This window comes from Suncus etruscus, chromosome 4 (assembly GCF_024139225.1).
Source record: "Suncus etruscus isolate mSunEtr1 chromosome 4, mSunEtr1.pri.cur, whole genome shotgun sequence".
Lineage (NCBI taxonomy): Eukaryota > Metazoa > Chordata > Mammalia > Eulipotyphla > Soricidae > Suncus > Suncus etruscus.
In genome coordinates this window covers 6,220,540-6,236,742 of record NC_064851.1, presented here as the reverse complement: position 1 = coordinate 6,236,742, position 16,203 = coordinate 6,220,540, and the positions used below count along the sequence as shown (strand labels likewise).

Sequence of the window (16,203 nt, the reverse complement as noted above, 5' to 3'; positions counted from 1 at the left end):
AAGGGAGAGCGCCGGAAGCGGAAGCGAGGAGGCGAGAGGCGCGCCGGCGGCGGCCAGAGGGACACTTCCGGTGGCCGGAAGCTGGCTGGTTTGCGAGCGCGCCACCCTGCGGCCGAGCCTGGGAAGGGCCTGACATTGGAGGACTTGCTAGAGAAACTCGACATAGAGGGCCCGGAGGGGGAGAGAGCGTGGAGGGAAGGCGTTTGCCTGGCATGCAGAAAGCTGGTGGTTCGAATCCCAGCATCCCATATGGTTCCCCCCGAGCCTGCCAGGAGCGATTTCTGAGTGCAGGGCCAGGTATGCAGAGCCAGCTGTCGCCCCTGTGCCCTGGCCCCCAAAGAAAAATGGGCTGGAGAGGTAGGACAGCAGCGAGGCCATTTGCCTGGCAAAAGATGTCCTGGGTTCCATCCTTGGCACCGCATGTGGGCTCAAGCCCTGTCAGAACTGGTTCCTGAGTACAGAGCTTGGAGGAAACTCAGAGCACTGCTGGGGTAGCTGCTAACAAAAAACTTGAAGCACCAAAAAGCCCCCCCCCCCTTTTTTTTTTTTAGGTCACACCCAGCAGTGCTCAGGGGTTCCTCCTGGCTCTAAGCTCAGAAATCGCTCCTGACAGGCTCAGGGGACCATATGGGATGCTGGGATTCGAACCACGGTCCTTCTGCCTGCAAGGCAAACACCTTACCTCCATGCTATCTCTCCGGCCCAAAGCTCTTCATTTTTTGTTTTCTTTATGGACCACACCCAGCAGTACTGGGGTTCCTCCTGGCTCTGTGCTCAGAAATCACTCCTGGCAATCGTAAAGGACCATATGGGATGCTGGGGATGGAACCCAGGTTGATTGCATGCAAAGCAAACGTCCTACCCACTGTGCTATCACTCTGGTCCCTTGTTTGTTTTTCAGACATATCTGGTAGTGCTCAGGGGCTTACACTTAGCTCTGTACTCAGAAATTACTCCTGCAATGCTTGGGGGGAACACATGGGATGCCAGGGATCAAATTTGGGAGGCTGTATGCCAGGCAAAAGCCCTCTCTGTTGTCCTATCTCTCTGGCCCCATCCAAAAACTTCTACAGGCATGTAGCATCCAACTAGGGAACATGGATGAAGAATGAGGAGATGGGGGTGACTAGTAGGACTTCCCTTGACCCAGATACTCAACCTTTTCACCTTCAATTCAGGTGCCGGATCTGACGTCTGTCCCTCTTGGCAATCTTGCTCCCTACACACTGCATTGCAGGAATGCACCCCCAAACAGTTCCCCAGGTCCCAGCAGTGGTGATGCTTCCTATTGGTGCCCAAGCGGTTGGCCCTGCTGTCCCTTCTCCTGTGTTGCTGGGCCATGGTGAGCAACTTAAACTCTCATGAGAACTAAAAGTGGGTGTCAGGTCCTAAGAAATGGTGGCTGGCCAAACTGGGCCTAGAAAGAAGCCAAGCTTCCGTGTCTAAGATCTATCCCCACATTAACGGGTATTCTGGGAGGGGCAGGGAGTCAACAGGCTTCCACACTTTTACCATCTGATTCCACAGAAGCTTCTAAAGCACCTGGGATTTGGCTCCTTCCTTATGAGGGCCAAGCTGAAGAGGAAATGGGAGTGTGTGTGTGTGCCTGGTCACAGGCCCGAGCTGCCAACCACATAGGCCAGCACCAGCGGGAAGTCCCCACTTAAGTGTCACCCCAATTCAGGCTGTCTTCAGCTTCCCCTGCCTCCACTAGGAAGTTCTCCTCAGACCCCCACACTTTCGAGGTCTGGGGTTCAGTCAGCTCCCAGGAGACAGTCAGGCTTACCTCCTGCCCAGAAATCATACTGGGGGGGCCCCCGGTGGTGGGGTCACCACCCCCAGAGAAAGTGGGGGAAGTCAGGGTCCCAGGATCCAGCACCTTTTAGTTCTCCTTTCTTTAGCCACTTGGCCACAGAACTTATATAACATCATTTAATGATTAAAAATTAAGTGTTTTATTATTTATTATTAAAAAATAATGCTTGCTTAAACCTGCAAAAAAAAAAATAAGTGTGTGAAAAGATGCATGAAAGTAGTGTTGTTGTGGAAGGCTTGGGAGCACTTCAGGAACCCCCCAGATTTGGGTTCATGTGCTCTTAGGGAATAGGGCAAAGAAGCAGGGGGCAAGCAAGCTCTCTTCTGGGTCCACCAAATACAGGATTCATCTATGTGAGGAGGGGGTGTCCAAAATGAACTTGCTGCTTTTCACCCCAGAGGCACCCCAGGAACATGCAATTGGATGTTACAAAGCAGAACACACTCCGGGAGTACCCCCAGTCTAGATGACCAAGGGGTGGTGTGCAGAATCTTGGTCTTTTTCCTCCTTCTCTTTGCAACTCAAGTACACTAGGGAGCTGCAAGATGACCCTCCCCATAACATCAAAGATGTGAGATGATCCTCCCCATAACATGGAAGAGATCCCCCCTGCACTATCTTCTCTAATCAGCAGGGAGGTCTCCCTGTATGTTGGGGGGCTTTTGGGTCTTCACTTCCGCCTCCGGCTGACGCTCTTCAGTTCATCCAGTTCCTTCTCCATCAGGTGGGATTCAGCCGTGGTCTCGGAGAGCTGAATACAGAACAACCGGGCATTAGGAAGAAGGATCTTGGGGCCGGAGAGATAGCATGGAGGTAAGGCATTTGCCTTTCATGCAGGAGGTCATCAGTTCGAATCCCGGCGTCCCATATGGTCCCCTGTGCCTGCCAGGAGCAATTTCTGAGCCTGGAGCCAGGAATAACCCCTGAGCACTGCCGGGTGTGACCCAAAAACCACACAAAAAAAAAAGAAAGAAAGAAAGGAAGAAGGATCTTGGGGACAAAGCAATAACACAGTGGGCAGGGCATTTGCCTTATATGTAGTCAACCCAGGTTTGATCCCTGGCATCCCATATGGTCCCCTGAGCCAGTCAGGAGTGATTTTTGGGGCCGGGCGGTGGCGCTGGAGGTAAGGTGCCTGCCTTACCTGCGCTAGCCTAGGAGACGGACCGCGGTTCGATCCCCCGGCGTCCCATATGGTCCCCCAAGCCAGGAGCGACTTCTGAGCGCATAGCCAGGAGTAACCCCTGAGCGTCACCGGGTGTGGCCCAAAAACCAAAAAAAAAAAAAAAAGGAGTGATTTTTGAGCACAGAGCCAGGAGGAACTCCTGAGTGCCACTGGATGTGGCCAAAAAAAAGCAAAAAAAGAATCTTTGTGGGAGCAAGGGTGTGGCTCAGGGGAACAGCATGTGTCTTCATGAATGAGTTTGCTCCCTTTCTGGACTATGTCTAGTTTACCAGCCTATACTGAAGGAAACAGCTGGTCTCCATGGGGCTAAAGAAATCAGACAGCGGGCCGGGCGGTGGCGCTGGAGGTAAGGTGCCTGCCTTGCCTGCGCTAGCCTAGGACGGACCGCGGTTCGATCCCCCGGCGTCCCATATGGTCCCCCAAGAAGCCAGGAGCAACTTCTGAGCGCATAGCCAGGAGTAACCCCTGAGCCTCACAGGGTGTGGCCCAAAAAACAAAAAACAAAAAAAAAAAAAAAAAAAAAGAAAGAAATCAGACAGCAGGGGCCGGGCAGTAATTCCTGAGTACAGAATCAGGAGCAATCCTTGAGCACTGCCAGACGTGTCCTCCTCAAAAGAGAAAAAAATAAGAAAAAAAAAAAAAAAAAAGAGGGGCTGAAGCGATAGCAAGGCCTTCCATGGGGCCAACATAGGACGGACCCCAGTTCGAATCGACGAACCCTAGCACCCTATATGGGCCCCCGAGCCTGTCAGGAACAAATTCTGAGTGCAGAGCCAGGAGTACCTGAGTCCCTCTGTGTGTGATTAAAAAAACAAAAAACAAAAACAAAAACTGAAAAAAAAAAGGTATGAAGGGCCCGGAGAGAGCACAGCGGCGTTTGCCTTGCAAGCAGCCGATCCAGGACCAAAGGTGGTTGGTTCGAATCCGGTGTCCCATATGGTCCCCTCTGCCTGCCAGGAGCTATTTCTGAGCAGACAGCCAGGAGTAACCCTGAGCAACACTGGGTGTGGCCCAAAAACCAAAAAATAAAAAAAAGGAAAAGAAAAAAAAAAGGTATGAAAACAAAGTGCATCTCATTGAATGATGATGGGAGAACAAGCATTAGAAGAATTCGGGGCCTGCGTGGTGGAGCTAGAGGTACGGTGTCTGCTTTGCCAGCGCTAGCCTAAGATGGACCACGGTTCGATCCCCCGGCGTCCCATATGGTCCCCTAAGCCAGGAGCGACTTCTGAGCGCATAGCCAGGAGTAATCCCTGAGCATTACTGGGTGTGCCCCCCCCCCCAAAAAAAAGAATAAATCCACTTTCCAGGCCAGAGAGATAGCACAGCGGTAGAGTGTTTGCCTCGCACACAACCAATCTAGGATGGCCCAGTGGTTCGAATCTGGCATCCCAGATGGTCCCGTGCTTGCCAGGAGCAATTTCTGAGCTCAGAGACAGGAGTAACTAACCCCTGAGTGCTGCCGGGTGTGGCCCAAAAAAATCAAAACAAAATAAAAAAAAAATCCAACTTTCCAAGGGCAGAGCGACAGTATAAGAGTTAAGGCACTTGCCTTGCATGTTGGAGATCCAGGTTGAATCCCTGGCATCACGTGGTCCCCAGAGTACCACCAGAAGCAAAGGGTAGAGTCACCAGTAGCATATGGCCCAAAAAATAATTCCACTTTTCTCCTCTGGCTCGTTTTTTTTTTTTAGGAGGGGTAGAGGTAAATGGTGGGGCAGGGCAGGCATATCCAACAGCCGCTCAGGAGCAACTACTAGTGGTGTCCTCGGGGGAGGGAACACACCAGGTATGCCGCCTGGCCTTAGCTAATGCCTGTTCCTTCAGGGACAAACCTGGAGCTGAATCTTCCTGGAAGCCTTCAACATGCCCCCAGGCCTGACTCTGTTCCGCACAGCCTCCCACAGCCTGCCAAAGGCTCTGCCTAGCCCTGTGCTGATGGCGGCCTTCCCTCAAGGCTCTGGCACAATGCTGAACTGTGAGCTGAGAGCTTTGCTCCCCAGAATTGCCACCTGTAGGGCCCCGCACCATGTCCAGCAGAATGTCCACCTTCAGCTTCAGAAGGTTGTTCTCCTCCTCCAGCTGCTGATTGCGTCTCCGGAGGCGTTGGGCCTCCCTGCGGTCCACACCACCACTGACCCCCGACTCTGGAGGGAGAAGCACAGTGAAGCAGCAGGCTGGGGCCTGCCCCCAACCAACCTCTGGCCCAGACCGTGCAGATGGCACCCACCTGCCATCCACTGGCCATTTTCAAACTTCAGACTCTGGCCGGCCAGGTTTATCGTGGGGGTACCATAGTCCAGGCCCAGCTCTACCTCGCGCGCTGATCGGTCCAGCTGCCAGAAACAAGCGAAGAGGCTTGGCCCAAGTGCCCAGCATTTCCTCTGCTAACTGGAACCCCATAAGTCACTTCTGCCCACACTTCTTTATTTGGGGTCAAGGGGGCTTGGGCCACACTCAACAATGCTCAGGGGCTATGCCTGGCTTTGTGGTAGTGCTGGGGATTGTTTTTTTTAATTGTCTTAATCTTAGTTGGTTGGTTTTTTGTGCCACACCCAGTGATGTTCAAGGGTTACCCCTGACTATGCACTCTGAAATTGCTCCTGGCTTGGGGGACCATATGGGATGCCGAGGGATGGAACCGAGGTCTGTCCTGGGTCAGTCGCATGCAAGACAAATGCCCTACCACTACCACCACTGCTTTGCCCCTGTTTTTTACTTTTTTTTTTTTTTTTTGGTTTTTGGGTCACACCCAGCGGTGCTCAGGGGTTACTCCTGGCTGTCTGCTCAGAAATAGCTCCTGGCAGGCACGGGGGACCATATGGGACACCGGGATTCGAACCAACCACCTTAGGTTCTGGATCGGCTGATTGCAAGGCAAGCAACGCTGTGCTATCTCTCCGGGCCCTACTTTTTTTTTTTTTTTTTGCTTGTTGTTTTTTACTTTTTTGGTGTATGGACCACACCTAGAGGCACTCAGGAGTTACTCCTGGCTCCACAGTCATAAATTACTGCTGGCAGGCTCAGGGAACCATATGAAATGCTGGGGATGGAACCTGGGTTGGCTACATGCAAAATAAATACCCTACCCACTGTGCTCTGGCCCCTGGCGCTGGGGACTTAACCCGGGTTGGCCCAGTGCCTTTATCCCCTGGGCTATTTCTCTGGCCCAAGTTAATATGTCATTAAAAACCAAATAAGATTCTTTCTTTTTTTTTTTTTTCTGCTGGTGTTTGGGCTACAGCCAGCAGTGCTCAGGGTTTACTCCTGGCTCTGCTACTCACGAATTACCCTTGAGAAATCATATGGCAGGGACCAAACGCAGGTTGTCTGTGAGAAAGGAAAATTGTGCTATTGCTCCAGCCTCATCAATAGATTTTATTATATTATTATTTTTTTTGTTTTAGGGGCCACATCCAGCAGTGCTCAGGAATTACTCCTAGTTTTGTACTGAGGACTCATTCCTGGTGGTGCTGGGGGAACCATATGGGAAGCTGGGGTTCAGAACTGGGCCAGTTGAATGCAAGGCAAAAGCCTTCAACACTGTGTTAACGCTCCAGCTCCATTAATAGATTTTTCTTTTTGTCTTTTGGGTCACACCCCACAGCACTCAGGGGTTACTCCTGACTCAGTGCTCAGAATTGCTCCTGGAAGGCTCGAGGGACCATATAGGATGCCAGGAATCGAACTGGAGTCCATCCAGGATTGGCCGCGTGCAAAGCAAATGTTCTACCGCTGTGCTATCTCTCTGCCCCCCCCCCCAATAAATTTAAATAAAAGTGATACGACTCAAAGTTACTTTCTTACTGTGGAACTCCACATGTCTGGGAAACATTTTACATACATACATACACACACAAACATGAGGTGGAGGGGCCAGGCCAGAACTGGGACTGCTGCCCTAGGCCTCTGTCCCTCGCATCTCTGAGTCCCACCCACCTTCAGGAGCCTCGTCCCTGCCCCTCACCCAGACAACCCACCCACCCAGGGAGTCCAGAATCCAAGGCTGCTCCAGCGGCTCAGGTGCGAGGCCAGCAGCTCCCCCCACTGCCATGTCCCCCCACTCCTGGCCACGTCCCCCCCATCCCAGGGCACACTCACGTTATGCAGGTTGGAGAGAGAGGCAGACTTCCGAGGGGGCGTTTTCTTGGGGCTGAACGTGTTCCCGAAGAAAGGCATCGTGGGGGGGCGCGGGGACAGGCTGATGGGCCCTGCGGGATCACCCCGATAATGCAGCCCGCTCGAGGGACGGGATGGCCTCGACCCTGGACGCAGTTCATCAGGGCAGGACTGCGGGACCCCACTCCAGGGTGTGGCCAGCAAACAAACAATCAAACGAACAGGCGGCCGGTGACCTCACCCCAACCCTGGGGAACCGGCTCAGGATGGTCCCAGCTTGCGAATACATTGGGGTGCAGCGCCCCACTCGCCCCCCAAGGGACGGGCAGGTGAGGGCGGGTCCTCGCTTCCCCCCAACCCGGGGCATGTGGGTGTCCCAGGGCTAACGGCGGCGGACCAATGTCCCTTCCCTCCCACTCCCTCCCTCGCTCAGTGCTCCTCCGGGTGCATTTTGGGGGTGAAGTGGGGGGACACCCCGTTCCAAGACCTCAGCAACAACGCGCCCCGGGGACATCTGAGCGCCCCAGCCCCGCACCCGCCGGCCTCCTGGGGTTCTCTTACCCGGCGGATCCCGAAACCAGGGGCTCAGGATGCACCCTAAGATTTCTCGCAAGCCAGGTGTGGCCGGTAGCGCCCGCTGTGCGCATGCGCGCCTCCGCCCTCGGCTGTACCATCGTGGGACTCGGGGGGTGCCCGGAGCCTTGGGGTCCCCCCGGGAGAGCCTTCGCGAAGCACCAGGAACTCGAGGAGAACGTCCCCCTATAGACTTGCTGGGGTCGAGGAGGAAGATGCCCCACGGGGTCCCCTCCAAGGCCTGCAGACAGGGGGAGCTCCCCCCCGCGGGCGCAGTGGTCTGGTCCCCTTGGCGTCCAGCCGTCGCCATGGCAACCGCATCCGATGATGCTCCAGGAGGCCCTTGATGCCCTGCATCCGTGCCCTGGAGAGCCCCCAGCTGCCCCATAGCGAAATGGGCCTCTCGCCGCCATCCACCCTCCTCCTCTTGCTCCTTCCAGACCCCAAAGTCCAGGACAGCTCACCCTGGGGATTGTGGGGGGTCACGGTGTCCAAGAGGGTCCCTTCTCCAATTTTGCGGGGTCCCCCCCACCCCCGTCAGCTCGAAAGTTGTTATTTTTTTTTTTTAGGATTTCGTGGAAGGCGTCAGGTATGGTGGCCAGACTGCTCTGCCTGACTTTCTGGAACTTCTGCAAGCCAGGGAAACTGAGGGCACAATGCCAGACTCAGCTTTCTCTTCCAGTTACAACTGTACACTCTGGGTTCCATGTCATGAGCGATGACATTCGTCACTCGAGGAGTGTTTTCTAAGGAGCAGGATCCAGGGACCTGGCTTGCAGTTTCACCCCCAAGGGCTCGGCTGTTCCTTTATTATTATTATTATTATTACTTTTTAATGTGTTTTAGTTGAGGGGGCGCACACTGTGGTGCTCAGGGATCACTCGTGGCTCTGCACTCCGAAATCACTCCTGAAAGTGCTCAGGGGAACCCTATGGGATGCCGGGGATTGAATCTGAGTTGGCTGTCTACAAGGAAAGCAACTTTCCTGATGTGATTTTGCTCCAGCCCCTAGTAAAGGTTTTCTTTTCTTTTTCTTTTTTTTTTACCACCCATCATCAGTGCAACATTCCCATCACCAATATCCCAAGTCTCCCTCCTCCCCACCCGACCCCCGCCTGTACTCTAAACAGGCTCTCAATTTCGCTCATACATTCTCATTATTAGGACAGTTCAAAATGTAGTTATTTATCTAACTAAACTCATCACTCTTTGTGGTGAGCTTCCTGAGGTGAGCTGGAACTTCCAGCTCTTTTCTCTTTTGTGTCTGAAAATTATTATTGCAAGAATCTCTTCCATTTTTCTTAAAACCCATAAATGAGTGAGACCATTCTGCGTTTTTCTCTCTCTCTCTGACTTATTTCACTCAGCATAATAGATTCCGTGTACATCCATGTATAGGAAAATTTCATGACTTCATCTCTCCTGACAGCTGCATAATATTCCATTGTGTATATGTACCACAGTTTCTTTTGCCATTCATTTGTTGAAGGGCATCTTGGTTGTTTCCAGAGTCTTGCTATAGTAAATAGTGCTGCAATGAATATAGATGTAAGGAAGGGGTTTTTGTATTGTATTTTTGTGTTCCTAGAATATATTCCTAGGAGTGGTATAGCTGGATCGTATGGGAGCTCGATTTCGAGTTTTTGGAGGAATCTCCATATCGCTTTCCATAAAGGTTGAACTAGACGGCATTCCCACCAGCAGTGGATAAGAGTTCCTTTCTCCCCACATCCCCGCCAACACTGTTTATTCTCATTCTTTGTGATGTGTGCCATTCTCTGTGGTGTGCGGTGGTATCTCATCATTGTTTTGATTTGCATCTCCCTGATGATTAGTGATGTGGAGCATTTTTTCATGTGTCTTTTGGCCATTTGTATTTCTTCTTTGTCAAAGTGTCTGTTCATTTCTTCTCCCCATTTTTTTTTTGTGGTTTTTGGGTCACACCCGGCAGTGCTCAGGGGTTTTTCCTGGCTCCATGCTCAGAAATTGCTCCTGGCAGGCACAGGGGACCATATGGGACACTGGGATTCGAACTGATGACCTTCTGCATGAAAGGTAAACGCCTTACCTCCATGCTATCTCTCCGGCCCCATCTTCTCCCCATTTTAATCCAAATGGATTAAAGACCTCGATATCAGACCCAAAACTATAAGATATATAGAACAACACGTAGGTAAAACACTCCAGGACATTGAGACTAAAGGCATCTTCAAGGAAGAAACTGCACTCTCCAAGCAAATGAAAGCAGAAATTAACAGATGGGAATATATTAAGCTGAGAAGCTTCTGCACCTCAAAGGAAATAGTGCCCAAGATACAAGAGCCACCCACTGAGTGGGAGAAACTATTCACCCAATACCCATCAGATAAGGGGCTAATCTCCAAAATATACAAGGCACTGACAGAACTTTACAAGAAAAAAACACCTAGTAAAGGTTTTATGTGCTCTGTGGATTAATCCTAATGAGATTTAGAATTTTCTAGTAGTCCCATTAAAAACATAAAAAGGAACCTGGGGCTGGAGCGATATCACATTTGCCTTGTGTGCCACTGACCTAGGTTCAATCCCCGACATCCCATATGTTCCCCAAAACATTGCCAGAAATGACCTTTGAACCAGGAGTAACACCCTGAGCACAGCCAAGTGTGGCCCTAAATAAAACAAATAAACAAACACCCTGATAAGTAGAAGCCATCAAATACAGGGGTGTAAGGTGTTTTACTTTCACGTTGGCCATCAGGGTTCATCATGGAAGTCCCCCAGTGTTTTCTGAGCACAGAATCCTGAGCACTGCAGTATGTGACCTCCAAATCACTCCATAAACTAAAAAAATTTAAAAAAGTCAATCAGAAAAAAAAAGTCAATCAGGTATTAATTTGAATATTTATTTCAAGTCACAGGCTCCAAATATTATTTGTAGAGTTAACATTTTAAGCTTTATGCTCTTTTAATTAAACTAAAAAAATTGGACAGTGGGTCGGGCACTTACTTACTTGCACGAGGCTAACCTGGGTTTGATCTCCAGCACTCCCTGAGCTCTACCAGGAGTGATCCCTGAGCATGGAGCCAGGTGAAGGAGTCCTGAGTATTACTGGGTATGACATCTCCAAAGTTAAAAGAACAAGGGGCTGGAGAGATAGCATGGAGGTAAGGCATTTGCCTTGCATGCAGAAAGTTGGTGATTCGAATCCTGGCATCCCAGATGATTCTCCTGAATCTGCCAGGAGTGATTTCTTTTTTTTTTTTTTTGGTTTTTGGTTTTTGGGCTACACCCGGCGGTGCTCAGGGGTTACTCCTGGCTGTCTGCTCAGAAATAGCTCCTGGCAGGCACGGGGGACCATATGGGACACCGGGATTCGAACCAACCACCTTTGGTCCTGGATCGGCTGCTTGCAAGGCAAACGCCGCTGTGCTATCTCTCCGGGCCCCAGGAGTGATTTCTAAGCATAGAGCCAGGAGGAACCCCTGAGCGCTGCCCGGTGTGACCCAAAAACCAAAAACCAAAAAAAAAAAAAAAAAGGACTAATTTTTCATATTAACCCAAATCACTCTTTTTCTTCTTTTTCCCTGAAGGGACTGCCCAAGCAGTAACCAATGGTCCCAGGGCCAACCCCAGAGATTCTTGGCTGAAGGACAGTTGTGCTGAGAGGGCCTGAGGGTGTCAGGTAGGTGTTTCTAAGCCTGTGCTATCTCCCTGCTCCCCTCACCCCAATCTTTTTTTTGTAATTTATTTAACACCATGGTTAACAAGGTTGTTCATAATACAGTTTTTATTTTTCACAGTTACAAATTTGTTCATGATTGATTTTCATACAATATCCAACACCCTTCACCAGTGCACATTTCCCACCACCAATATACGCAGTTTCCCTTCAGCCCTCACCTTCCCTCTCCCCAGCCTGTCTTTGTGGCAGCCATGTCTCTCTCTGTCTCTGTCTCTTTCTCTCTCTCTCCCTCTCCCCCCTCTCCCTCTCTCTCTTGCCTTTTAGACACTGGTTTGCAATATTGTTACTGAAGGGGTATTATGAATATCACTTTATCTTCATTCAGCACCCAGTTCTTGTTTAGCCACTTTTTTAGGAGATCCATCCCAGGGTTTCCCATGTGCAAGGCAAATGCTGTACCCAAAGCTATGATGTGTCCTGACAACACTGTGTTGGAAACATTTCTGTTTTTGTTTTTGAGCCAAACCCGGGGACACTTAGGGTTACTTTTTACTCTGCACTGAGAAATCTCAGGGGACCACATGGGATGCCGGGGATCAAACCTGAGTCTGTCCCAGGACAGTTGTGTGCAAGGCAAGCACCCTACAGCTGTGCTATCTCTCTAGCCCCAGTGTTCAAAACATTTCTGAGGCCTTGTCTTCATCTATCCATTAGGCAGGTTGACTAAAGGCTTGAGCTACAGCCTTGAGCTTCTTGGTCCAGCACAGCCAGACAAAGTGGAAATTCAGCCAAAGAGCATTCCTTGCTCTGTGTTTCAATTGGGGGAGGGTTGTCGGGCCACACCTCGTAGTCCTCCATGGATTCTGACTCAGTGCTCTGAGGGACTCTAAAGGGTGGCGGGGATTGAACTAGCAAACTGGGGCTAGCTCCACGCAAGGCCAGCGCCTTACCCTGGTCCTCTCTCTCCGGCTCCTGGGCCTTGTGATTGCAGGAGGTTCGTGGAGCAGCCGACAGACCCAAGTGGGACATGCGGGGCGGTTGAGAGTGGAGTACCGCTGTCCTCCTGCAGAGCTCGGCCATGTATTTGTCCCGGGAGCTACAGGTGGCCATCAACCGCAGCGCCCTGCCCTTGGTGAAGGTGGACGACCAGCTGATGCTCCTTCTGCGGGGCTGGCCCACAGTGAGGACCGTTTTGGCGACGGGTGTGCTGGATAGTCGCCCTTGTATCCTTTTGTGGGGCCCCTCAGTGACCCACAGCTGTCGGCTACACTCTTGGCTGGTTATCCTCGGCAGGTCCTTTCCCTGCTGGCCTGTGGTTTTATTTCAGTGCTGTGGGATTGACTGATCTGTGTTCTGGATTGATTAACTGAGAGGGTCTGATCAACATAGAGTCTGGAGGCCCGAGCAATAGCACTGCAGAGAGGGTGTTTGCCTAGCAAGTCAACCTGATTTTGGTCCCCGGCATCCCATATAGTCCCTTGAGCCTGCCAGGAGTAATCCCCATGAGCTGCCGGGTGTGGGTCAAAAACCAAAAAAAGAAAAAAAAGAAAAAGAAAAGAATCTGGAGGGGGTGGCTAGAGCAAGAACACAGTTGAGAGGGCGTTTGCCTTGCAGGCAGCTGACCCAGATTTGATTTCTGACATCCTGTATCATCCCCTGAGACCCGCCAGGAGTGATCCCTGAGCACCACCCAGTGTAGCTTAAAAACTAAACCAAACAGGGGCCAGAGAGATAGCACAGTGTTGGATGTTTGCCTTGCACGCAGCCGACCCAGGACAGATGGTAGCTCGAATTCCGGCATCCTGTATGGTCCCCCGGTGCCTGCAAGGAGCGGTTTCTGAACGTAGAGCTAGGAGTAAGCCCTGAGCATCACCGGTGTGATCCCAAAACAAAACAAAAAAAAAACAAAAAACTAAACCAAACAAGGGAATTGAGTGGAAAGGCAGCGGAGAAGAAGGGAGGGAGCCACTGTCTTGGCCAGCCTGCTGGGAGCTGTTGGTCATGTGATTTCCTTAGCTGTGTGCAGCGTGCATTGTGGGCTCCCTGAGCGAGCTCAGCCAAGGCCTATTGGAGCACGGGCTGCCCTCCAACATGTTGGACAGTAGCCTGGTGAGTGTGGGATGCTGGGCAAAGCAGCTTTATTGACAGTTAGGTTTGGGTTTTGGTGTTTGTTTGATTCACAACTGACAGTACTCGGGGCTTACTCCTGTCTCTGTGCTCATGGATGTACATGAGATAGACTATATGGGGTGCTGGGGATTGCACCCAGGTCTTATGTATGCAAGGCCAGCACCCTCCCCACTGTACTATGCTTTTGGTTTTCAAAGTGGGTTTATTGGAACACTCACTCGCACAACAGGGGTACCCAAGTATTTTTTCCTTGGGTTGCTGGTTCTGGAACCAGAGCTGCCTGCATGAAATGCCTTAGCTGCTCCAGACTACCACCCTCGGCCTCCAAGTGGTTGTCACTGCTATTTTAGAGGATTTTTAGGGCCACAGCAAATCCAAGTGGCAAGGACAGAATTCCCACAAAGTGCAGCTAGAGGGCCGGAGAGATAGCACAGCAATAGGCGTTTGCCTTGCATGGGGCCGACTTGGTTCGATTCCTGGAATCCCATATGGTTCCCTAACCTGTCAGGAGCTATTTCTGAGCACAGAGCCAGGAGTAACCCCTGAGCACACTGAGTGTAGTTCAAAAACTAATCAATCAATAAATAAAGTTAAAAAAAAAGTGCAGGGCCCAGAGAGATAGCACAGCGGTGTTTGCCTTGCAAGCAGCTGATCCAGAACCTAACGTGGTTGGTTCGAATCCTGGTACCCCATATGGTCCCCTGTGCCTGCCAGGAGCTATTTCTGAGCAGACAGCCAGGAGTAACCCCTGAGCACCAATGGGTGTGGCCCAAAAAACAAACAAACAAACAAAAAAGTGCAGGGGCCCGAGAAATAGCAGGGAAGTAGGGTGTGTTTGCTTTGCATGCAGAAGGATGGTGGTTCAAATCCCAGCATCCCATATGGTCCCCCAGCCTGCCAGGAACAATTTCTGAGCCTAGAGCCAGGGGTAACCCCTGACCGCTGCTGGGGGTGACCCAAAACAAACAAACAAACAAAAAGTGCAGCTAGAGTGGAAGTTAAGCAGGAGGGCACTGGCCTTGCACTCAGCCAACTCCCTGAGCCCTGTCAAGGGTGATCCCTGAGCACAAAGCCAGGAGTAAACTCTGAACACAGCCAGGTATGAACCAAACCAAACCAAACAAAAAATACAAACAGTGGGGCCCGGAGAGATGGAACAGCAGTAGGGCATTTGCCTTGCATTAATGCATTAAGCACCCTAGAAGGATCCTTCTAGGGACCCCAGGACTATGATCAAATCCTCTCCCCATCATTATGAGGTTAGGATCGAAACTAGCTCTGAGTCCTGCACTTCACAGGGTGTGGTTTAGCCATGAGCACACAAGAGTGGATAGATGGGGCAGGGGCTGGGGTGATAAGCATGGAGGGCATCTGTCTTGCACTCAGCCAACCCAAGTTCCATCCGTGGCACCCCATAGAGTCCCTCAAGCAGCACCAGGAGAGATTCCAGAGTGTAGAGCCAGGAGTAAGCCCTGAGCACTGCCACATGTTACTAAAAAATAATTTTTTTTGGGGGGAGGGGGTCACACCTGGCAGTGCTCAGGGGTTACTCCTGGTTCTATGCTCAGAAATCGCCCCCAGCAGGCTTGAGGGACCATATGGGATGCTGGAATTCGAACCACAGTCCTTCTGCATGCAAGGCAAATGCCTTATTGCTGTGCTATCTCTCCGGCCCCCAAAAATAAATTATTTTTTAACAAAAGCGAGACAGTGGCTGGGATGGGGTGTGTTGGTGCTGGCACTCTGGGCCATGTGTGGCCAGCAATGTGCCACCCCCACGGGAAGACAGCAGGGCTCTGCCATGCACCTTGCTTCTGGCCTGTTTTGCACCCCTGGAAGAATAGCCGCACCCCCTCACCCAACCCTCTTCCAGGCTCTGTGACACTAATAGTTGTTTCCTTTTGGCTTTTGAAGGCAATTGAGACTTTGGAGTTGGAGAAGGCATTGGATATGAAAAGTCAGTGCAGCCTGCGAGACAAAGGCAAAGACCGTTTTTATAGCCTTGGGTCTCTCTCTCTCTCTCTCTCTCTCTCTCTCTCTCTCTCTCTCTCTCTCTCTCTCTGTGGAAAATGAAGTTGAGGGATTCAAGCAATAGCACAGCTGGTAGGATATTTGCCTTGCATGTAGAGGACACAGGTTCAATTCCTAGAATCCCCCGAATACTGCCAGGAGTGATTACTGAGCAGAGTCAGGAGTAACCCCTGAGCACTTTGGGGTGTGACCCAAAAACCAAATATATAAATTGTGGTTGATTGCTGGTTCTGCTGTACATGAGCAATGTGGGGATTAACTGAGTGGCTCCCCATATAGGACAGTCCGTGCATGTAGGAATCCATGTGCGCACATTTCCCTGAGCTTGGCTGGCAGGTGCAGGGCAGCATGGATGTGTGGCCGGTTATGAAGTCCTGCAAACCCATGGTGGGACAACAGGTTTTACTGCAGCAAATTAAGTGCTTTGGGGCAGGAATCCAGTTATTTTTGTGGATCCGGTTATTTGTGTCCTTGTCTGAAGGAGCCTTAAACCAGACTTCCCTTGAGGGCCTGGTGAGAGAAGACAGCAGGCAGGGCACTTGCTTTGCATATAACTTGGGTTTGATTCCCGGCACCCCACCTGCTCCCCTTAATCCCAGCCTGGAATGATCCCTGAGCACAGAGCCCAGAGTGAGCCCTGAGTATGACCCCAAATAAATGAATAAATGAACTCTGACTATTCG

At 51.1% G+C, this 16,203-nt stretch overlaps 2 protein-coding genes across 4 annotated transcripts in view; one reads left to right on the top strand and one right to left on the bottom strand.

Annotated features, from left to right (window-relative positions):
- Positions 1-1,997: 1,997 nt before the first annotated feature.
- Positions 1,998-7,717, bottom strand: CBY1 (chibby family member 1, beta catenin antagonist). Of its 3 annotated transcripts, none has more exons than XM_049771735.1 (5): positions 7,683-7,717; positions 7,104-7,267; positions 5,233-5,338; positions 5,031-5,149; positions 1,998-2,567 (listed from the first exon to the last, which is right to left on the bottom strand). In XM_049771735.1, exons 2-5 carry the CDS (start codon positions 7,179-7,181, stop codon positions 2,487-2,489), a joined length of 384 nt encoding a protein of 127 aa, XP_049627692.1. In that variant the 5' UTR covers positions 7,182-7,267; positions 7,683-7,717; the 3' UTR covers positions 1,998-2,486. The 3 variants fall into 3 exon arrangements, with proteins under 3 accessions (XP_049627692.1, XP_049627694.1, XP_049627693.1); XM_049771737.1 differs by having other exon boundaries at positions 5,052-5,149; XM_049771736.1 differs by having other exon boundaries at positions 7,104-7,213; positions 7,683-7,699.
- A 4,720-nt stretch (positions 7,718-12,437) lies between these two features.
- The window catches only part of FAM227A (family with sequence similarity 227 member A), a 29,544-nt gene continuing 25,778 nt past the window's right edge, over positions 12,438-16,203 (top strand). Inside the window, exons 1-3 of the mRNA XM_049772473.1 lie at positions 12,438-12,539; positions 13,376-13,468; positions 15,404-15,446. Of these exons, the coding sequence (XP_049628430.1) occupies positions 12,438-12,539; positions 13,376-13,468; positions 15,404-15,446 (238 nt within the window). The remainder of the gene's footprint in view (positions 12,540-13,375; positions 13,469-15,403; positions 15,447-16,203) is intronic.

Excerpts from the sequence above, each read along its gene's own strand:
- CBY1 (XM_049771735.1), bottom strand. The coding sequence starts at position 7,181 with ATGCCTTTCTTCGGGAACACGTTCAGCCCCAAGAAAACGCCCCCTCGG. Across the intron at positions 5,339-7,103 it reads CTCTCTCCAACCTGCATAAC|CTGGACCGATCAGCGCGCGA; the intron begins GTGAGTGTGCCC and ends TGTTTCTGGCAG. Across the intron at positions 5,150-5,232 it reads AAATGGCCAGTGGATGGCAG|AGTCGGGGGTCAGTGGTGGT; the intron begins GTGGGTGCCATC and ends TTCTCCCTCCAG.